The sequence below is a fragment of the Lichenostomus cassidix genome, chromosome 2, assembly GCF_008360975.1.
Source record: "Lichenostomus cassidix isolate B80296 chromosome 2, HeHo_3.0, whole genome shotgun sequence".
In the NCBI taxonomy this organism is placed as follows: Eukaryota; Metazoa; Chordata; class Aves; order Passeriformes; family Meliphagidae; genus Lichenostomus; species Lichenostomus cassidix.
This window is the reverse complement of record NC_139482.1, coordinates 45,189,345-45,212,191: the sequence shown is the minus strand read 5'-3', so window position 1 is coordinate 45,212,191 and position 22,847 is coordinate 45,189,345. Positions and strand designations below refer to the sequence as shown.

At 39.9% G+C, this 22,847-nt stretch overlaps 1 protein-coding gene across 5 annotated transcripts in view; it reads left to right on the top strand.

Annotated features, from left to right (window-relative positions):
* ZDHHC3 (zDHHC palmitoyltransferase 3) overlaps positions 1 to 22,847 on the top strand; it is a 34,112-nt gene that overhangs the window by 5,706 nt on the left and 5,559 nt on the right. For 3 of the 5 annotated variants that reach the window (XM_085051354.1, XM_085051355.1, XM_085051357.1), the window contains exons 2-6: positions 5,897 to 6,226; positions 8,912 to 9,036; positions 12,242 to 12,338; positions 14,247 to 14,328; positions 16,079 to 16,209. In XM_085051354.1, coding sequence (XP_084907480.1) covers positions 5,921 to 6,226; positions 8,912 to 9,036; positions 12,242 to 12,338; positions 14,247 to 14,328; positions 16,079 to 16,209 — 741 coding nt within the window. In that variant the 5' untranslated portion in view covers positions 5,897 to 5,920. Of the gene's footprint in view, positions 1 to 5,095; positions 5,242 to 5,896; positions 6,227 to 8,911; positions 9,037 to 12,241; positions 12,339 to 14,246; positions 14,329 to 16,078; positions 16,210 to 18,890; positions 20,570 to 22,847 lie in introns of those variants that run through there. The other 2 variants (XM_085051358.1, XM_085051356.1) reach the window with 2 other exon arrangements.

The following is a 22,847-nucleotide window of genomic DNA, read 5'->3' as shown; positions in this document are numbered from 1 at the left end:
AAGGCATGACTTCAATTAAATCTTCCCTTCTAATAAGATGCTTCTAATAAAAATAAAAGTATGATTGCAGTGTGATCCATTTTTACTGAGGTCTTGTTCACATCTGGCCTCTTGAAAGTAAGAACTAAATTAGAAAGAAACATCAAAATAGTTAATGCTATAAACAGTTTCTAAACGATGACTATAAAGCATTGTCATACAGCTTCTAATTCCCCTCATGTTTAGAAAAATGTTATAAAATGGTTTTATGTGCTCTCTATTCCCTTTTTGAAGGGAAGAAATCCAAGCTTGTGCATTCACCCTCAGGAAACACGACTTTATTTTAAGCCTTGTAATTTTTTAAAGATTTCTTTATGCCATTTTTCTTTAGCATGGGAACTGACAGTGTTGAAATTGCAGGACTTCAGGAGCCAAAGGATTCAGGAGAGTCTTGGGATGTTTGTAACCTCTTGCTAAAAGCAAACACATAGCTGGTAATGTAGTATTTAGGCAGTAACTATACTCCTTAATGTAGCCTGAATTTCCAGGATAAAAATGAAAAAGTATCTGTGGTAGGCTCGATCCTGTTCCCTGCTCCTGGGGTAGCTGGAGTAGGGCTGGCAGTGCTGCCTTTGCCCTGTGATAATTTGATCTGAGTCATCGGGTGTCCTGTAAGCACAGCGTTAACTTCCGTGCCCAGTTCTCCCTGTTGTCTTTGCCTTGTAACCCAAGAGCAGGCTTTTACCTTTTGGGGTTTTTAGCCTGAATTGGGGTGGGGTTTGTTTTGTTTGTTGTTTGGTTGGTTTTTTTAACCTTATGTGGAGTCCCGAAAGTATTCCAGTGGAAGTACAGCTCTCTATAGCAAATTTGAGCCTACTAATAATAGGCATGCTTTTTTTAGCTGCCTTTCACAGACCTGTTAGAAATGTCCCATTGACCCTCCAGGGTTTGTAAACCAGGGGTTGGAAACTGCCATGCTGATGGATATCTGGATGAATCTGCAGGAGATTGCCAAAAATTCTCAGCATAGCTGGCCTGTTTTGTTCCACTCCTGCTGATCAGATAAAGCTTTTAAGACTGTGCAGGAGCCATTAGGAAAATATATATAAATACTGATATTTTTTTATTATCCCTGCTAGAGCTTGCTTTGGCGAGTTTTGACAAGCTTGTTGTTAGATTTCATCTGTATGGAAGTATGGCAGGAGAAGCATAGGTAAATACCCTTTTAGTTAGAAAATGCACCTTGTCTCATGTCTTTTGCAAAATAGGATTAAATATGCAGTTTTATATACGGAAAAATGAAATGAACTTAAAAATTTATTCTCTTGCAGTTTCCGTCTGTCTATCTATCTGGAGCTGATTGATTTTGTTTAAAAGGACATCTGTCCTGTGGATCTACATTGCCTACTTTAGCTGTCGTGAATGTAGTATGACTAGTTATGTATGCTTGCTTCCTTTTGGTGATAAAAGGTTAACTTTAGTGTTGTTTGACAGCCCTCAAGGTGCTCTGTGTGTCACAAAAGCTGTTTGGAAATATTTCTTTAAAGTAAATACAATCCCAAACTGAAAACCTAAAAAATTGTCCATGATCTGCCCTGGTCTCTCTTACTTTTGTTCTTTTTTTTTCCCCCACTATTGTTTTCATGTAATTGGCAGAACTTGAAATTCACTTAGTTCATATGACGAAAGGAAAATATAACCTCTTCCCAAAGTTCAATGTTAATGGACTTGTAATAGAGGAAATGGTTGCAATGTACACAGCAATACTGTACTTCTGCAAGTCATACTGGGTGTTTGACTTCACTAGCATGAGTAATTACATGAAAATCAGCAGGTTCACGATGATGGTGGTTTTAAGCTTGTAAATTTTACATCAGAACTTCAGGTAGCTTTCAGGTACTTATTGGGTGAAGGCCCACATAATTTGTTTGTTCATTCTTGGCACATTCTTTGGCGGTCACAGGCCATTAAAAACCTTTTTTTTTTTTTTGACATGTCTTATGGCAGGTAAAAAGACAGTTTATATAGGGTGTAATAGCATATTTTTAGTGTTCATTGAAGCAGGAAGTGGATTTTCATTTGTTTTGTTTGCATTTCTAATTTATGTATTACATGTTTTTTGATTGTTTTTTGATTTTTATTACATGTTTTTTGATTGTTCCTGCCAAATGCCTTCCAGATTAAAAAAAAAAAAAGGTCTTTGCTGTGTCGTGTCATTAAGCTGAATTGATGTGTGTATTGTCATTGTATCTCACATTTACCTAGTGGCCTCTCTTGTAGCCTGACACCAAGATTAAGTCCTTAAGCCCTCTGCCTACATTGTTTACATATTGTTTGCTTCAGAGCAGGAGGAGTTGACATATTCCATCTGTGTTATAAATTAAGTTCTATGCAGCATGATTGAAGGGCAGACCAGTTAGGGCAAGTTACTGCTTCCGCCCCTACAACCTTTTATTTTTTTTTTGTTGTTGTATTATTTATATGAAAATACAAAGTTGGACAACATAAAGCAAACCAGATGTTCGTGTATGGGAGAACAAGGAATTAAAAACCCCCCACTAACCAGGTCATGTAGGAGAGATGCTGAGACTCTAAGCTCCTATAGTTGACTCTTAAGATAATGAACACTAAAACACATATGTGTTTCTCAAATAATGTGTGGTGTTTATGTACTGGTTACTGATTTTTTAATTTTGTTTCCTAATGAGGCCTCTAAAGCAAGCATTAAATGGCAGAGTATGTTAAATAACAAAGTTGTCCGCTGGCCATAATCAGGGATCTGTGCTGTGTCCTCTTAACTCACTGCAGAAATGAGTCTCCAGACTTTCACACTGAGGGGGGCTGAAGGCTCCCTCCAGTTTCTCCTTAGACAGTTACACAGCTATAGATTTGTCTTATTTTTTCCCCCAGTTCAGCTCAATATTTCTGAGAGAGAGCTGTAGAATTTTATTGGAGTGAAACCACTTCCTGCACTTGCAAGAGAGATTAATTTTTATTTCACTGCTGAAGTGTGCTGTTCAGGACTAAACCCACAGCTTTAATCACTGTGTATTTGTTCAGCTTTCAGTCAGTCTTTGCTAATACTGACCTTAAAGTGACTTGTCAAACTAATTCCTCTGTTAAATAGGAGTTTGCTTTTCCTGTGACTGTTTGATTCCTTTGCTTTGGGATACAAAACCTTAGGCAAAAAAAAGGCTCAGAGTCTAGGCACAAAATCCTGAGAGTCTCTGTTCAGGGCTGCCCCAGCTTGTTACTGCACCTGATGTGTCAAGTCTAAACTTTCAATTGAAAACTGAACACCTAAATCACAGTTTAATTTCTTACTTTTTAATGTAATATGATGTTCTTGTCAACTAAATGCTGTTGTCAGGCGCGAGTCTTTAATTATGTCAGTTATATTTTGAGCTGGTAAACAAGCATAACAATTTTAATAAGATTATTAAACACTGCAGTGAAGGTTAACCTGTTTCCTTGAGGGAGTGACAGGATGGAGTCAAGTAGAAACACTTGTTAAGTCTGTGTGGATGTATGAATACATAATTGTCCTTACAGAAATTGTGAAAAACTGGAGAAAAGGTATGGATTTTCTAGTTGGTATTGACTTATCTGAACTTAGACCACCAGATTGTTTGAGTAATCACTGTTTACGAAAATTGTATCACTTGTCTTCCTAAATATCAGGAATCATGAAGCTAAATTATAGCTGTGGTTAAAATACAGAGTAATTACGTGTTATTTGAATTTTGTGAATTAGGAGAGGGCTTTTTGTTACGGGCTTTTTTCTTGCCAAAGTAAATGACAGCCTCACAAGGACATTTTTATCTTGATTTGTCTGTTCTGTGTGACATGTATACAAGACTGATACGCTTTGACATTAATCCACGTGACTTTCTTCAGATCCATAAACCATCATAAACTTGCTTGGCAGCATACTACATGGTCAAAATAGAAAGATAAGAAAACACCTGATTCTCCTACTTTATTTATACCAGTTGTGTTAGAAAACAGACATTGTAAATGGTCTAATTCATCTGCTTTTGTGCACCTAGGCACTTGGTGCTCCTGGCTTTTGCCTCTCACTGTGGCCATAGCAGTTTCAGTGCCTCTGTTCCATGTCACTCGCACTAAGGTGCACAAACTCATCACTTCTGTGTGCTTAGATGTATTTAATCATTCTGCTCATTAACAACTTTATTCTTTGGCCATGAAAGACCAATTGTCTTCTTATGAATTTGATCTTGAGGACACAACTGAAAAATGAACTATCATCTCCTCCCCTGCTGAGCTAGGGGCAACAACATCTCCATTTAGGTTGGCGTTAGGCAGAGTAGACCTTTCTTCTTGTACTTGGTAGAACTTAGCCATAAAATTTGGAGAAAAGTTTGAGGTCCTAGAGACTTCTGCAATTCTCTCACTGTGTTTTCTGAAAAAATATCAATTTTTAAATAGTTGATGGCAAAAATAGCTTTAGCGTGAACTTTTTTTGGCAGAAAACATAATTAATGGTGTACATTTTCTCTGAGTTAAAATGGTATAATGAACACTTTTTTTGCAAAGCCATGAGAAGAAGCCTTACATTCTGAAATAGCAGAAGGCTGATCCCTTCCATTCAGGTATATGCAATTCAGTGTATTTGTTAACAGAATTATTGTAGCCATTTTTACAGAAGGTGGGTTTTTAGAGGGTGTAGTGTTATGAAGTGTTTGGGGCACTGAGCAAATACTCTGTGAAGAAGTGTCTTTGGAAGAGGTTGCTGGGTGTGTAAAGAGCTGCTTTCAAAGTGTAGCATTCCAGGGGTGCTCCAGCATTGAGTGGTGTTTGTTCACAATGCAGATGGATTGATCCCTTGCCAAAGACTTAGGAGCACCTTTCCTGTTTTCTCAAATGCCTGCATTTGGTGGGAATTACAGTGAAACTACAGCAAGCACGGTGCATACCTGAAGCATTGTTGTTCCTGGTTCCAAGACAGATCTTACCCTCTGGATAGACAAGGTGTCTGCAGAGGAGGAGAGGAGAGGAGAGGAGAGGAGAGGAGAGGAGAGGAGAGGAGAGGAGAGGAGAGGAGAGGAGAGGAGAGGAGAGGAGAGGAGAGGAGAGGAGAGAGGGCAATGTCAGTGTTGGTGCTCTTGCTACAATAGAGTGGAGTTGCCTGGAAATGATAAAGGGGAGGCGAAACAAATGCCATTGAGGGATGGAGCAAAGCTGGTGAGAGAAGCATGGCAAAGGAGAAGACTTCCAAGGGATGTAAGGCCAGGAGAGGAGGTGAGAGTGGGACACAGCTGTTGTTGGGAAATGACATCATCCAGGCAAGACTAGAAGTTCCTGTCAAGATCTTTTCTGGGTTGCTTCTTAATCAGTTCCTCCAAATCTAACTTTACAGCTGTTTGGTTTTGTACTTTCACCCCAAAGCTGTGAGTCAATGGGTAAGGAGAAAGGAAATTTCTTCCACTTGCTAAGTTTCCAGTATGTATAGGAAAGACCTTTCCCTTCCTCAGATCTGAAGCAGCAAAAAGAGACCCTGCCAGCTGTGCCAGGACTTTCTTATCTTCCCTCACATGACAGCGTCAAGTTCTTGCTTCAGTTCCTGTTGTGGCAGCTCCTGGTGGCTCCTACCTGATGACTTTTTCTTCATTAAAATGCTTGTTACCTTTCCACTTAGGGAGATGGAAGTGGCACACAGGTAGACCTAGTGTGTAATTAAGCACTTAAAAGCACTTAGAGTCTTCTGAGTAAGGAGTGTTCCGATAAGCACAGGAGTGTGGTTTCCCAATCCATTATTTTGTGTTTGCTTTTTTTTACCTTTTTTTCTTTTTCATTTCACTTTCTGCAATTTTCTCATGTGATGACCAGGCCATTACACGAACAGAGGTCTGGATGTCTGGCAGAGCAGTGAGCACTGTTTCTGACTCTCTTTCAGATGCAAGTATGGACATAATAGCCTATGATGATTACTCCAGTCCACCGCTTCAGAGATATTGAAAGGACACCTGAATACCTCCAGCCGGAAAAGTGTGTTCCACCTCCTAGCCGCGCTTCCCTGGGAACAATGTGGTTTATTCGAGATGGCTGTGGTATTGCATGTGCTGTCGTTACCTGGATGCTGGTGTTCTATGCCGACTTTGTAGTCCTTCTTGTCATGCTAGTTCCATCGAGAGATTATGTTTATAGTGTCATCAATGGCACACTGTTCAACACCTTGGCTTTCCTCGCTTTGGCTTCACATTTTCGTGCTATGCTGACAGATCCAGTAAGTATACACCTCTCTCTGTGTGTCTCGGAAAGAAACAGGCAGTGTTTTTCTTGTCTGCTAGATGTTGGGTAACTCAGTTGCTGAGTGAGTGGCAGATTTAAATAACTTTTGTGTGTCAGCCTGCTGAGTGAGGCTGCTGATGTGGTATGCTAATTTTCCGTCCCACTCAAGTCGGATGCAAAGTCAAGGACCCAGCATTAGATTCCCAGTGTGTGAGCAGCTCCTCTTTTTGCACGGGGAAGGAGAATGTTTCTCTCTGATGCTGTTTTCTCCCCAATGGCAGATCTCATGTTTGTGGCTTGTTGTGTCTTGAGAAACAGGAAAGCTGGAAAAGCTGGTTTTGGTTGTCTGCCTTGGCAAGTATTGCTTCAGCAGAAGCAGAGCAGATCATGCATTGTTTTGAAAAGTCGTGTTACCATCTCCCATTCTACTGATTTTGTTGAGTGTATTGGACAAGCTGAAATAAATACTGTCTGAGCATGCTAAGAGCTGGCAGTTCGTAGGCAAGTTGGGGAAGCATCAGAGTTGTAAGATGCCCTTGTATGTATCCTTAGGACATTGCTTTGAGAGATCAGATCTGCTGCTTTCTCGTCTTTCAGTTTGTGACCAGATCAAGTTTAGTGCCATGTTGCTAATTCTGAATGACCTGTGATGGTTTGTTTTGGTTAATAACCTCTGGATGGTAGACTCAATTCAAAACCCCATCTCCACAAGTCAGTGGAAGGAAGACAAGCTTAGACTTCTCCTGTCCCCTTCCTCACAAATGTTCTTGTTGGTGTAGGGAGTGGTGCTGTGCCTCTGATAGTCTGTTCTTTCCAAATGTTATTTCCCTCTTGAAACCTTGTTAGGTGCCATTAAGACTGCAGTATAATATTTGTTTCTTAGATTCCAGCTCTTCCAGAAGCCACAGCACTGCAGAAATAGCTTTGGGGTAATCTCACAATTTATGGTAAAGACTGTTGAATTGCATTCTACTGCTGCTGGGCAGAAGTGCAAGCAGTAGTTTAGCCTCTGAAGCTTCTCGTTGAACTGGTGAATAGAGGGTTGCAGCAGTTTGTTAGATAGTTTGTATCCTACGGGTGGTTGTTAATTATTGTATGTTGTGCGACTTTTATGCCTTGGGACCTTCAGGTCGTTGGAATTATTTTGCAGAGTTAGCAGCAGCTCTTCTGAAACAAAAACTGTATTTTGAAGGAGGCTGGGCAAGCAGTGTTGGAGAAGCAGATACAATCTCTGTTGAGAGTAACTGGGAAAAAATATCTTAATTCTTGGTGTGAAGTGGGATTTATGTATGTGGATGGCGAGAGCCAGTGGGACTTTGTTTCATTTTTTAATGAGGAATTCAGCTAAATAAAATGCGTGAGGGAAGATACAGAGAAGGGATGCAGTAACATCTGGCAGACAGTGAGACTCAGGGATTAAAGAAGCTTCCAGGACATGGGGAACCAGGGGCACATCTAGGATCAGAATGAAACAGAAAGCACTGCTGAGGCAAACAAGCAGAATTCTTATTATAAATAAATGAACACTTCAGTTCTTACAATTGATAGTGTGTGTGCTTCATTTCAGGAACTGCTTCCAGTGGATTCTTTCTAAAAACATTCCTAAAGTTTTGAGCTTTGCTGCATACTGAAGAGAGAGAACATGAGTTGTAGCATTTTGTGGAAATTGGTTTTGGTCATTTTTAAATTAGTCAGGCCTGTTGGGAGTTTTTGTGGGGGAAAAACTCCCAAAGGCTGCTTTTAAAAAAGCCTTTTAATACTGGATTAATGTGCAGTCCTCTCACTGATGTGTATCATTCCAGTTTGTTGCTGTTAGAAGGTTGTATAGATGTGTTAAAAGGAGACATCAGAAATCTGTAGAAATGTTGCATGTCTGTTTTTATTTCAATTAAAAAAAGCCTTAAATTCACAGTGGTGAATTGTGCCAATGTACCAGCAGTGATTTCGTACAGCATTTTGTGGCTTTTTTTTTTTTTTTTTGAGCAGAGAGAGTTTCTTTGGGTTTTTTGGAGCAAATTTATGTCCCTATAAAGACTGGAAATTCATGAACTTGGACTCCTGCAGCAGCAATATGTTACCTATTTAAAGATATACTTTAAAGTGGAAATTGCACAGCAAAGAATGTTTTACTTAGTCTTACTCAGGTGTGAGGATTCTTAGTGTTCACTGTTCGAATGTTAAACACTAATTTAAATAACAAATACACAATGGAAGCATAACTATAAATACATGAGTTGTTTACCAGCAACTCTTAGTGTACACAATGATACTTCAGAAGTAGCTGCTTCTACTGGCATAAAACATCTGTGGTTTTCAGTTTGTGATACGAAACATTGCCATGATAAATTTGTTCATGTGAAAAGGGGGATGAAGATTCTTAAATATTTTAAAGTTACTGTAGGATTACAAAAGACTAATTGCTTAAGTGAAGGTTTATTGATGTTAAAAAAAAACAGCAAAAGCCCCACCAAAATTGTGTTTAATTATGTGGTTCCATATTTTAAGACCACATCTAAATTTCTTTTCTGAATCTTCTTGCTCTTCTTGAAACACTGTTGATCTCAGGGAATGTTTTATTTCTTTTTCTTCCTTCCCCTCCCATAGTTTTAAGTCATCCTGTTGTTCTTAGCAGATGGAATGTCCACAGGGTAATCTCCTGGTTTGTTTTTTTTTCCTGCAGGGTGCTGTACCCAAAGGTAATGCCACAAAAGAGTTCATCGAGAGTTTACAGCTAAAGCCAGGACAGGTGGTTTACAAGTGCCCAAAGTGTTGTAGCATCAAACCCGACAGAGCACATCACTGCAGGTAAAGTCTTTTCTGATGATGGCTGTTTTATCAAGATCTCAAGAATTATTCACCAGTGTGCCTTGTTATTGGATTCTGAGACTGGACTGGGTCAGTTGAGAGATTGGCATACAAATTCTGTTTCCAATAGTACCAGGCACATTTAAGCTTGTTGGAAGATATTTTATATGTTTTCTGACAAATTTTCATATATAGGAGGCTGGGGCTTACTTTGTGCAAATTGAGAAACACTTAAAATATTTGGGTGCTGCCTTGGCTCCAGACTATTAACTGACATTCCATAAATTTTCATGTAAACATGACTTGAAAAGAGACGTTCCATACCGTCTATACAGAATGCACAGAAATCCTTAAAATGTATTTTGGCCTCCCAAAGGGTCAATGTCTTTTCCATTTTTGTTTTTATTCACAAACCCATTTGTCTGTATGTTCTATTTAGAAGGGGTATTTAAGTTAACACTAAAGTGCAGGTAACTGTATATATTTTTTAAGAGTTCTGACTTCCACATTTTCACTGAGTGCTGTGACTTTGTTTTGTGCTGTGTGATAGATCAGTATGCCCACTGATCTGTCATGTCCTTTCTTTTTCTGGTAGGATAAACTTCCCGGAAGAGAGTTACTGGTAGTGAGCTTTTTAGTACTAAAGGCAGTGAGCAAAAAAGTAACTACTTCCTAAAATTCTCTTCTGCTTTTAAAGCAAGCGAACCTGCTTTCCAGTAAGTAGTTAATAAGTTTGCACTGGTGTCACTTCCTTCCTTACCTGCTCAAAAACCAATACAGAGAGAGCTCATACCAGGGTTACTGCTGATTCATGCAGCGGTTTTGTGGGGTGGGAGGTACATGTTAATGAGCAGAGCAAACTTATTCTGCTGTTTGCTTTTTTCATATTTGTTTTCAGAGCTTTAGTTTGCAAATGTTTTTCTTTTCTTTTTTTTTAATTTTAATGAAAATCAGGAGTTGGTTATTCAGCAGGAGCAATGTGATCATGCCTATCACTTATTAATGCTACTGTAAAATCCCCTCTGACAGCTTTTCAATTATGAATGAAACTTCACATCTAAAATGCTGTCTTGATGATGACTTGCAGCATAGGTAAACGAAAAAGACTCTGGCTGAACACAGAACTTTGTCACCATAGTCCTGTTTTCTATGCTTTAAGATAAGATTTTAGGCATTAAGATTTGGGAAGGTGATCCACTGAGCACTGATGCTGTTGAGAATCTTCAGTCAAATTTTTTTTTTGCGGCCTAGAGAGATTTATTAGACTTTAACACATCAAGGTTGGGCATATGCGTCAGCAGGAGATACTGCTAGCTGTGTGCCAGAGGGACCAGGGTGTTTTTGATTAATGTGCTATTTAGTGAGTCCCCCGTGCCCAGTAAACTAGTCCTGCCAGCATTTGGAAGCTGGATGGTTGAGTGGGGGAAAGTGTCTGAGTATGGGCAGTCCCTGCTGCCTGTAGTGTTCAGCTGTGGTTTTTGTGCTTCCTTTTCCACCATCCTGTTCTGCTTGTCATCCAACTGCTTTTGGTATGTCTTCATGGAGTAAAACCTCTCCTCCCAGCCTTCTCTCCTGTCTCTTTCACATCTGTGGCTTGGCTGCTCCAGGCTTGTCCCTCTGGAGAAGTAGTATCCAGGGGCAATTGAAGGGTTGCTTGAGTACTCAGCTCTCTCAGAGCCCAAGGGAAGTGTGTGCACACCTGCACACAGGGAGGCATCCTCCTCCTTTACCACCTGCCTCCTCCTTTACCCCCTCCTTTTTTTTAAATCACAATGATAGATACTTACACAAAGTACATTATCTGACAGATAAATTGTTTTTACTGTGCCTGCTGATTTTAGACCCCATATAGCTCAAAATAATTTTAAGCTGATTGTTCTGGCAAATAAATGAGCCTTTTCTTGTCTCCCACTGGACCTGGGGTTGTCAGGTAGTAGGGCACCCAGGCTTGCCTGAGGACAAGCAGCTCCTGATCTGGCCCCATGCTGGGAGACTGGAGCCTGCCTGCCTGGACTTTCATTTGGGATCAGGCCTCTAGCAACTCATTTGTTTTTCAGGCATAGCACATACCCTTGGGGATTATCCCCTCCCACCGTGTGAAATGAGTGAAAGGCTGTTCTGACAGAGAGGTTTTGTATTATTTGTTCATACATGCTGATAAGAACATGTTTATATTTTCATTTCAGTTTCCCTTAAGTATTTTGGTGTTGAAGTTTATTATTTATATTAAGGTCAAAATGCTTTTTGTTATAAGAAGAAAAATAAAATTAGCAGAGTGCTCAGTCCTTTCTGTGTCGTTGCTGCCAGAATTGTTCTGGAATAGCTGTTTCCTTTCTGGGTCTATTGTTTGTTTGCTTTGGGGTTTTGTGTTTTTTCATATTTGATTTCTGTGCTTGTTTGTGCAATGTGGTATCAGGAGACTGCCTTTCGTCTCCTATCATATGAGAAAGCAGCAGAGAAAAAGACTTCCTTTATTATGTGAGTTGAAGCAGTTACTGACTAAGCAAGAGAATGATGTTCAGACGAAGTAATAATGTTTTAATTATTTGACTTCCAGCCACAATGTGCATGCTGGCAAGAATTTGAATTTTGATTTTATTAGTCTGGTTTTGTGAAATGCTTTAACATCTAATTTCACCTTGAATGTATATTGTGGTACCATCTTCCTGACTGACTGCCACAGCTATTTTCCGCTACTGTGTGGCTTACCGTGATGTCAGGAATCTTTTCTAATGCCTTATTTAATTTTCCTTTTTTGCAAGTTCCTGCTACCAGCACATGTTAGCAAATAAACCTTAGTCTGTTATTAGCAACTCTGAAAAGTATCTTTATTCATTGTGCCTTTATATCTTCGTGGTTACCATTTGGTTTTAATCTGTGGACATTTTTACAGGCCAAATAAATTAAAAGGAAACAAAATCACAGATTTTTTCCATCTGCCTGAATGTATTGTTCAAACCATATTTTGGAAAGAACCACTAATGTGTGGCATTTTTGTAGTGGTGGTTTAGTATTGTATAGTTAATTTTGAACAGGCTTAGTCAAGTAAGCAAACCACAAGCATAAATATGGTGACAAGTAAATTCTTTTAGGTTCAGATTTTACCTCTTGTACTTTTCCTTAATTTCTTTGTCCCCAAAATCCCTGAGAAATCTTGCATTCCTGGAATGAAAAGTGCTGTTAATAAAGACCTGTGTTCTTTCAGTGTTTGCAAGAGGTGCATTCGGAAAATGGACCATCACTGCCCGTGGGTCAATAACTGTGTAGGAGAGAATAACCAGAAGTACTTTGTACTGTTTACAGTAAGTATTTTGCAGGTGATGCTTGAGGTTGTCCAGTGGGAAGTGCTGAAATGCTGTGTGTGTAATCTGTGAAGCAGCTCCCAAGCCTGGCCTTCTCTTTCTTCGTGATTGGGAAGAACTTTATGGGGAGCTGCTGCCAGCTTCTGTTTCACTAATGAGGGAACTCACACACACACACCCCCCCATCCGTCCACAGCAGTGGGAAAAGGCATCACAGGATGCATTTTCCAGGGGTTTTTGAGGTTTGTATTGATGGTTGTTCAGCACCTGTTTTGTAATGTGAGTAGGTTATTGTGTGCTGAGCTCTTTGAGGCAGGGGCAATGCTTTTACATCATCCAGTGGCTGGTAGGGTCCCAGGCCATATGTAGGGTTCCTAAACATTATAGTTGTACGAGTGACTGTGTGGGATCATGTAATAGGAGCTGTTGCCTCATCTCAAAGAAGGAGTGGGAAGTCTGCATCCTCTTTGGTAAGGATTATCCACCTTTTAATTGCAAGTGGTTTATTTTTGTACTTGAAAACCAAGGAGGTGTTTGACTTTTTGTACTATATCTGTAGCATCATAAGTAAGAAAAAGCAGGAGTACAAACTTGAATGCTGCATATTCTGGAAGGTTTGAAATGTGTTTCATCAAAGTGAACTGCAAGTATCCCGTGGGAGTAGTGTGAACATTACAAAGCTGAGTTTCAGTGATGCTCTGTTTTATTAATAAATCTTTTGAGACATCTGTAGGTTTGAGGAAGTATGTTCTCATATTACCAAGCAGAAAGGGGGAGATTTTCAGTTAAATGGAAAGGCTTAGTGTTCTCTGGTGTGGTTTGCAAGGATGTGGATTACAGAACAAAATGAATCCCATTTCTTTCCTATGAGCAAGGGGTTTTTTTATTTTACCTTGAGAAGTGAGCTAGGTGTTTTAGTCCTATCAAAAGGATTTCAGTTTTTATTAAAACTTGATATCCACTTTCAAGCAGACTGTATTTAACACTTAATTTAGTTGAGTGAAACAAAATAAGGGTTGCTTGTTTTGTTCTCAGAAATTATTTTTGACAGGTGAGGAGGAAGTGAAAGAATGGCAGCATGCTCAGCTTACAAGGAAAACCAGAATACTCCTGTATTGCCTTTTACTGCTTTCAGAGGGGTTTCTTGTAAAAAAAAGAATAAAAAATCTCACTTGTAGTATCTGCCTATCTTTGTCAGAGTTTGTAGGTTCAGGAGAGTAATTTTTTTAGCCCTGTCTTAGCAAATTAGAATCTATGTGTAGCATTGCACATAGCTTTTGTTCTAACTTTTTGTTACGTACACTTTTTATTACAAAGCTAAGACCTAGTTTGAACCAAAAATGAGTAAGTACGAAGCATTAAAGTCTGAGAGAAACTTTCCATGCCAGTGTCTGCCTCAGGAAAAAGTACTTGTTAAAATATATAATTTTTCTGAACCTCATACTGGAAAACAGATAAAATGCATTTTCTGGGTAAAACAAATTAACTGTTGTTTCTTTGGGAAACTACAGTGCTGCCAAGAGCAAGGATGTAAGCTTTGACAGCATGATACCTTGATCAGTGTTCTCTGCAACACTCAGCAGAGGTAAGGACAGTTGGCTGTGTGGAAGGCCACCCTGGGACACAGAAGGCTGGGTTTTGGATGCAGCTGGCTTTGAATTCAGCAGTCTCCCTTGTGTTTGCTCAGAGCTGTTAGTAAGGACAGAATGAGTCTGTGTAGTCTTGGCATTTGCCAGCTTCATGGTGCTATTTTAGGGGAGATGATAAAGCTTGATGGTTTTTGGAATTGTTTGTGGTTTGGTTTTCTTTTGATATCTTAGCACTATGCTTTATTTAAAGTTTTGGGAAAATTTAGCATTTTGGTCTTTAAACTCACTTGGTACGTATATTACATCCTTTATTTTTCAGATGTATATAGCACTGATTTCCCTGCATGCACTAATCATGGTGGGATTTCACTTCTTGTACTGCTTTGAAGAAGACTGGACAAGTGAGTATAAACAAAATACCTCATTAAAATAACAGATTAACAGATTACCCTTTGAATAAGAATTTACAATGCAGTTTGCTTATTTCAGAAGAATGCTATCAGGGTTCTGCTACACTATCTTTTTTTTTTTTTTTAATGATCAGTCCTGGAACTTCATCATTCTTTTTAATCTGCTGGGATCTCTGTCCTGAAAAGTCCTGTTTTAACTTACACCTGATAGTGCCTAGGAGAAAGCTGATATGTAAAGACACCTCAGGATTATGTGTACAGTAACCTACTGTTGGCATGAACACACCACTAATTTCCTGAATGCCAACACAAGATAAGAAGAATGTGTATGCCTTTTTAAAAAGGGCAATGTGAATCATTCTTGCAAGACTGCCAGGAAAACATGCTAACTCAGATCCAAAAATCCACCCTCACAAGAACAAACAATTCCTTTCCTCAAAAAATATCCAAACCAAACAAACCAAAACCAGAGCCCAAGCAGCTCAAGCTAAACCAAAAACCCCAGCACTCACTTGGAAGCAGCCAGTGAGTAAATTTTCAAAAAGCCAGTCTATCTGTATTCTTAAAGCCACAAATGATGATAGGAAATCCTCAAGGTAATGCTGAGTTGAGCAGCAAAGTGTCAAACAAAGAATGAGTGTGCAGATGTGTGTACTGCTTGTGACATTTTATTGAAAGGATGAGTTTTGTTGTTATTCTTGGAACTTCAGTTGTGTTATTCATTATAATGACTGGTTTTAGTTTATTATTCTGCAGAGGAAACACATATGAATTGAGTTTGACAGGGTTGTTCTGCACTTCAAAACTTTAAAACAGCTGTCAGCTGTCACTGAGAACATCTGCATTTGACTGCAGTGGCCAGGGCCATAAAGAAAGGATACATCAAAAGGTAGTTCCCTTTATATCCTTTCTCAGAGCCTGTTTCTGTTTCTTTCCTATCTGTCCCAGGTTTAGGTGGTAGAACAGAGCTGTTACGACAGATGAATATGTTGTTCCACCTGCCTTGTGTTTGTGCAGATTGTGTTAGTCCCTGATTATGGTGTCTGTTTAAGCCTAACATCTCATGAGGAACATGCAGGCTTTTGATGAGAGTCTTAGATTTCAGAAAAATATGGAGACCCTCTGACATTTACAGCACTCAGTGCTATGACTTTGGTTCTATAACACTCCTTTCTTCTGCTCCTCCTTTTTTATTACCTTCTTGAGGTTTCTTTTTCAGTTCATGCTTGAGTTTGCACTATTGAGTATGAGGTAAAATAGGAATTTGACTTTATCTGACCTTCTTTAAGTTACGGCTTAGAACAGCTACGAAAGGAAGCACACCCTGGTTTTATGTTGGTGCTACATATCCTTGTGTCCTGACTGCCAGCTTGAGATTTCTCATGGACTTATCACTGTGGAAAATCTGTTAAGGCTAAGGTTTAAGAGAGAAGCTCCAGGTGAAATGGAGTAGAATGGAGTCCTAGGCAGTGTGCTGGGGAAACGCTGAAGTGGAAAAGAAAGTTACAATCTTGAAGTGTTGCAGGGGTTTTGGTGGTTTTTTTGAAACATGAGGAAGTGATCATTTTGTGGTTGAATATACTCAAGAATGTCAGAGCTTCCCTGTGTATCTTTCTGGGAATGTTGTTTATATAATTTATTTGATAGTTTGAGTATGGAAAACTCGTGGCTTAGCAGGTGTTTTGCAGCTGCTGCATTACTTCATGTCTCCCTTTCCAACTCCGTTGTTTTGTCTTCACAGAATGCAGTTCCTTCTCTCCACCAACTACAGTGATTCTCCTCATCCTCTTGTGTTTTGAGGCTCTCCTGTTTCTCATCTTCACCTCAGTTATGTTTGGAACCCAAGTACACTCCATCTGCACTGATGAAACGGTGGGTGTCTTGCACTCTCTACCTTGTCTGTCACCATTTGTAAAAACAGTGATGGGCTACAGGGTTTTACCTCATGGCACAGGAAGGCCATGTACCCTTTGAGGAGAAATCCAGTGTAATAAAGCTGAGCTGGCACAGTGCTGGATGGTGCTCTCTGAAGGTTACTGTGGGAGGTAGTGTACACCTGTGTGTTGGCTGGGGTGCTGTGTTGACAATACCTCCTATAAGGTAGGCATAGATAACTGGGATTACTCTGTAGAGACTATTTGTTCTTGTGGATTGGAGAACCTTTTTTCTTTTAATGAAGTGCTTTTACATTGGTATTGTCTGAAATTCAGCTGTGTGTCCTGGTTGTCACTATTCACAGGTTTATGTGCTGGAAAGCCAATATGAGTAGGTGAGGAAGGAATACACACACACACAGAGACACAGGACTTCTTTTAACCTAGAAGATTTTCCAGTCTTAGGTGTTCATCAGTTCAAAAACTCTTGCCAAAGGGAATAAGGAAAGGGAGTGGAGTAGGCTACTTGAAGCCTGCAGGATACAGTCTGCTGCAAATCCACCAAGTCATCCCAAATTCAAAGGTGGCATAGTAGAGATTATATGGTAATATTACAGTTCTAAATCCATGTATTTGCCCGCTTCTGTAAAGATGGAGCTGGTGACTCCTGGGGGTGTTCCCACACTTGTGAATACTTCCAGTCTTCACCAAGCATGCTCAGGTAATTGAATTAACTGGAGAGGTTGGAGAGAAGTGACAGTCTTAAAAGAGTGACAACTCTTCTTTCCTCCCCTGCCTCCTTTAAATTTCTTTCCCCTTGTTTGCCCATGGCCAGTTGAAGCTAGAACAGGTGTTTTTGCTGCTGTCAGCTGTGGCTGGCATTATATCCTGTAAGGGCCCATTGCTCTGAGTCTTTGTTTGCAGAGTGCTTTTTTCCATGCTTGGCTTCTGGAAGAAGCTGATGTTCCACCTGTGGCTCTTCTGTGTTCAGAGGAAGACTTCACTGTTCTTTCTGATGGGGAGAGCCCCAGGAAGAAATACAGTGTGGTACAGATCTTGCTGAGCTTGTGTTCATCAGTAAGTGTGTAAATTAGCAATACTGCCTATGAAATTATCATTTGAATTTCTCTATTTTTGAAACCTGTCAAGAATTTTTAGGAACTGCTTCCTACAGCTGGGCGCCTAAATAAGTGCCCAGGTTTTCCATTCCCCTCTAATTCTGGGGACTTGTACATGTTAAAGGAGGCATGCCACATTCTAAAATAAAAAAAAAAAAAAAAAGAAATATGGTCTCCCCCTGTTGGGTTATGGGTTTTTTATTTCTTTGGGGGGTGAGGGGTGTTAAATATGTATCATTAAGGGCTTTGCTCCATGGAATGTCTCATTGTTGGTTTGCTAGCATTAAGCTAGCTGTCTGGAAAGCAATCTGTTTTGAGCAGAGGAGTATTACCAGGTGAAATGCTTCTTGGTGTGCTCCCTTGCGGTATTTTAATTCACATTTTAGAAGCAGGGCTGTGTCTTGCCCTTTTTTCACCTTTCTGTTCCAGTTACTGGGAGACTGCATTCTTCATCTTGAGTACACTGTCCCACCACGATGGTTCTTTTCTGCCTGAAGGGACGCAGAACCCTGGTATTTTGCTGTTGTCTCTAGAGGTGACATTTACCAGGGATCAGCACAGCTCCTGCAGCTGACCCATGCTGTGTTCATCAGAGCTCCCAGCATCAGTAATTTGAGGCACACAGATGTATTGCAGTGCATTAATGTGTAGTGTGGGAGACACATGTAGGTCAGGTGAAACCTTACCATTCAAAAGATGCAGAGTCAAGGAACAGAGTCATCTGTCAGCTGCTGCTGCCTGTGGGAGAGTGATGCTCTCCAGTGACTGCTCTTACTTGTTTTGTTCTGTGGCAGCCAGGCATATGTGGCTTTTCTGAAAGACCAAATTCACTTCATGGGTTTTAGACACAGCATGGGTATTTTTTTTTAATGTTTGACTAGTGAATGTTTCAACTGATTGCTTGATGGCTTATTTTTGTTCTGCCCTAACCTTTACTAAACAATGCCAATGATTTCTTCAAATCAGTATCTTATTTAACCTTGTCTCCCTGCTGTCAGCCCATGCATGTTTTAGCAGGGATTCTAATGACACATGAGGAGGCACCAGGTAGACTTGGCTACACTGAGCCATGGGCACTTCCTGAATTTGCTTGGTGAATCTGGGAGCATTAATGAGATTATCTTTGGGTTTGTGGGTTTTTTTGTTTGGTTTTGTTTCATTTTTTTTTGTCTGCAAGCTTGTAATGGTTTCTTCTAAAACTTTTCCATCTGGTTAGCACATAATGCATTCAGCCATTAAAGCACATACTTTTTGTTTGGTTTTAAGTGGTGGGGTTTTTTTATTTACATCAGAGGCAATTGGATGGCAGGTTTTAAAATGTATCTGAAGTATGTAGGTCTGAACAAAATGAAAGCAATTTTATTTGCAAGGAACAGTTTCTAGCTTCAGTATTTATTAATATAGAACAGTTAGAAGAGAAGAAAAGGAAAGGCAGTACAGATGCATTTGCATTTTCTTACTCTGTCCTTTGGATAAGGGGTAACTGAGAGTAGACCTTTCCCCGAATCCAGAACTACAGAATCTGAGTATTTGACTGAAAATGTGATATTTCTGTTTTCAGGGAATAGAACAGTTGAAAAAGGAAGAGAGAAGATGGGCTAAAAAAACAAAATGGATGAACATGAAAGCAGTATTTGGCCATCCGTTCTCTATAGCATGGCTTAGCCCATTCGCAACACCAGACCAAGGAAAAGCAGACCCGTACCAGTATGTGGTCTGAGGAATTCCTGACCAGCATTTCCACTAAAATACAAACATATTACAGCACTACTGTTACAAATTTTCCATGAATGTTTAAAACAAAAAAGAAAAATGAACTTTTTTATGTCTATTAAATGGCTGATAATTGCAGAGGAAAAAAAAGCCCTGTATTCCACCATTTTAGATAATTCTGTATCTCTGGCTGAAACTGCTGATGCTTTTTTTTTTCCTTTTCATTTTCTTTTTTTTTTTTTCCTTTTCTTTTTTATCACATTAACTTTACTGGCATTTGTTTCTCTCTGCTTTCTGTATGGCATAACTAATGTGAAGGGGATCCTCTCTTCTTTGTTATGATCCACCTCTCCTGAGTAAATTCTCATGCTGTCTCCTGACTGTGATGAGCTCTGTGGATGACATGTGAGTGCCAACAGCCCTACACAGGCACCTTTGGACTTCCTGAAGGAGCACATTGCTCTTTCATAAGTGAACTTGAATGGGGAAGCAGATACTTCATGTACCAAAAGGTGCAAGACCAGAAGGCAACACAGCAAGAGAGCCAGTTGACCTGGTGATCACAGACAGTTAAAGTGCTTAAACGTTGCCAACACCAATTCCCACCCCACCCTCCTTTTTCCTTCCAGCCACAGAACTGATTCCATCTTTCTGGCATTATTTTGTCTGTTCCCTCCCTTGTGTGCAGGAAATTGTTGCCCTTTTAGGATAACTGTGGCAGATTTAGAAGATTCTTTGGATTATTACATGCCTTACACTTCCAGGAAAGAAAGTGAGCTAATTTTCAAGTGTTTAGAATAGCAGAATCATGTTTTTTTTGTGTGTGTTTGTCTTGGTAAATAACTTGTTAGAGCAATGCCTGCTAAACGGTGTTAACGTGAAAAACTGACATGAATGCCCAGATTACTATAAAGATTTATATTGACGGGATGTGTAAGTGTTCCAGGGTGATTGATTCTATATTGTTAGCATTGCCCTGGTTTAGACCTTTGTAAATCTTTTCTCCTATTTATGCATACACGTGTATGTGTGTAAACACACATGTACATGTATGTGTAAGGGTTTGAAATTGGGAAATATTTATGGTAAGGAGCATGCATGCTGTTATGAACTGTGTGGTGATGAAAGTGGGAGGGACAGAAGGCATTCCAAAAAACTGGTAGAGCTAAACCATTCGTAACTACAACTGACATCTTGTGTTCAGGCAGGAATTTTATTATATTTTTGATTCACAACTCCCATGGGCTCATCAAATGAAGTGCAAACAAAGGAAATATACAAATCAGCTGCATCTGTGACTTCCAAGGAATCTTTTCTTTCCTTGGTTTAAAATAAAATGTTTTTTTTTTTTTTTTTTTGAAACTGACCTGTTTAGACTGCTTCAAAGCCACGAGGGACGGGAGGGAAATCAGGGAAGGAGAAATTTAATGGATGTCTCATTTTGGAAGTAATGTGAATGCTGCATCTTTTCAATCTGTCAATGCTTCCATATGGAAAACAAATGCAATAAAACTTTTCCAAAAACTTGTTTGCTGTTCTTTCTTTCTTTGCTCCAAATCTTGGGAAAAATCTCTAATGGTTTTCTGAACTTTCACTTCCGTATGCAAGCAGGCAGAAGCATATAAAGGTTAATTAACTCAAGTGTTCAACTTCTGAGTTTAAAACTGAGTTAATTGGTAATCTACTGATCTGTTAATCAGTGGTTTACTTCACTACTTGGGAGAGGCTGTAACTCTGGTTTTAGTATGTGATGGTGTTTCTCAGAGAATGCTCCCAGCTTAATAGTTAAGCTGGATCTTGGGCCATGGTCAGTCCAGCCAGTGAGACACACGTAGGTGATAATTTGAACTGGTGGAGAATGTGGCCCTAAAGCTGCCTGGGTGCAAAATCAGGTATGTCGAGGGGAGAGGCTTTACTCACCTAGACAATTAACTAATGAATGCATCTCTCTAGATATAGTTCACTACTTCAAAAATTGTTTTGATTGCAAATTCTACATTCCAGTTTGGTTTATTTTAATTACCCTTATTAGCTGTGCATTTTGGAGGAAGTTTGGTTACGTTTTTCTGGCATTTTGGCCATTGTGGAAAAATGTGTAACTACTAAGTTTTTCTTGTTTCAAACCAAATGCAGCTTGCTAAACAGCATTATATAGTATTGATATTTTCAGTCAAACTGTTTTGTTTTTCAAATGAGGCACCATCACAGGAATGCCATTGGTACCTGGTGTGTGTGTGTGGTGTTAATGGGGGCCTTCAGCTTTCCTTGCACTGTTCGACTCAGTGGTGCAGTTTGATGCAATTGGAATGGTACTGAATGTGGGTCAGTATTAATATGAGAAAGGCAGACATACTGATTTGCTGATGAAAAGTGTTTTCTCAGTCAGGACTACCTGATTTTGGGTGCTGGTTCTGTTTTAGTGTGGCTAAGAGACATTGAAAGACAAACTCAATCAGAGCACTTCTGTTTTGGGAGCTAAGTGGTGCTCCAAGCAGAAATGAGTGCAAGGAACTGCTGTAAGAAAAGTCTGCCTTAATCATGATTTCCAATGGCAATGCTTCCTGTGTCTTTTCCTTAACCATCGATTTATCTCAATGCTTGTCTTTGTGGTTTGCTCTTTCCTTTCATATCCTAAAAATGCATTGAAAGAAATTAATGCATTTCTTCTAACATGCAAGAGCTGTCCTGCAGATCACTTCTGGGTCAGACCATGCAGCCCACCATCCTCCTCTGGCGCTGGGCAGGAGCAGATCCCGAGGGCAGTAGGGGGAGAAACAGGGTATATCCTATAGCATTTCAGTGGTCACAGGGCAACCTTGTTTTACTGTCCCCATGTTTGCAATGTTGTGCCTCTTACTTAAATGGGAGTGTCCAGTATTTTATATTTCTCAGTGTGTGTCTTTTCTTTGCAGTATTGATTCAAAGTTATGTCATTTGAAATAGGGAAAGATGGTGCTTTCTGAGCACTTTTTTTTTAAGTTGGATAATTGCATGATGGGAAAGAGAAACAGGTGTTGATTTAATTCAATACACAAAATTCTCACTTTCTAAAATAATGGTGAGAGATTTTACTTTTTTTTTTTAAAGTTTCATTAAACAGTAATGAGATGTCTTCAACAGCTGTGCATTCCTTCCATCTCCCTTGGATTCTTTTTAAGGCATAACCTCATGCCCTACTGACCATGTGGCTGGCAGCCAAAAATAGATCAAGATACAATTATAAAACTTCTGCTTATTTTGAATACATGCTGTAAAGGGATTAGTGAGGTCAGGTTGGGAGAGAGAAAGTATGGCCCTGGCTGCTCTGATGAACTGCTCCCTAATTGGTATTAGCACAACCTCACCCTGACCTTGTTTATTGCCTTGATTAGCAGATGCTGCTAGGAGCAGGTGAGCAATGTTTTTTTGGGGAGGAAAGGAGGGGTTGCTGCACAGAAGTGTTCCAAATCTGTATTCCCAGTCTCGATGGCAGCAGGGATTGGAACGGATTATACAAATGACTGAGGGCAGGGTTGGAGCTTGTGCTCTCAGGGAAGGGTTTAAATGCCTGGTGTCTCTCTCTCCTCCTGCTCTGTGCTACTTGTTTTCCTTCTCTCCAGATGCTCGCACAGTCAGTGCTCCAGCCAGTTTGTTACTAACCCATGGGAATCCTCTGCAGTTCGCTAAGGAGCAGCCCACAGCCGAAGGTGGTCTCCTGCTTTAAGCTGCCAAAGCCTCTGCCTACTGGTGGCAGAGCCACTGGGTGCTGGAAATGCAGTATCCTGCAGGAAAAGCTCATGGTAGTGCTAGAGCTCTTTGCCAAGGA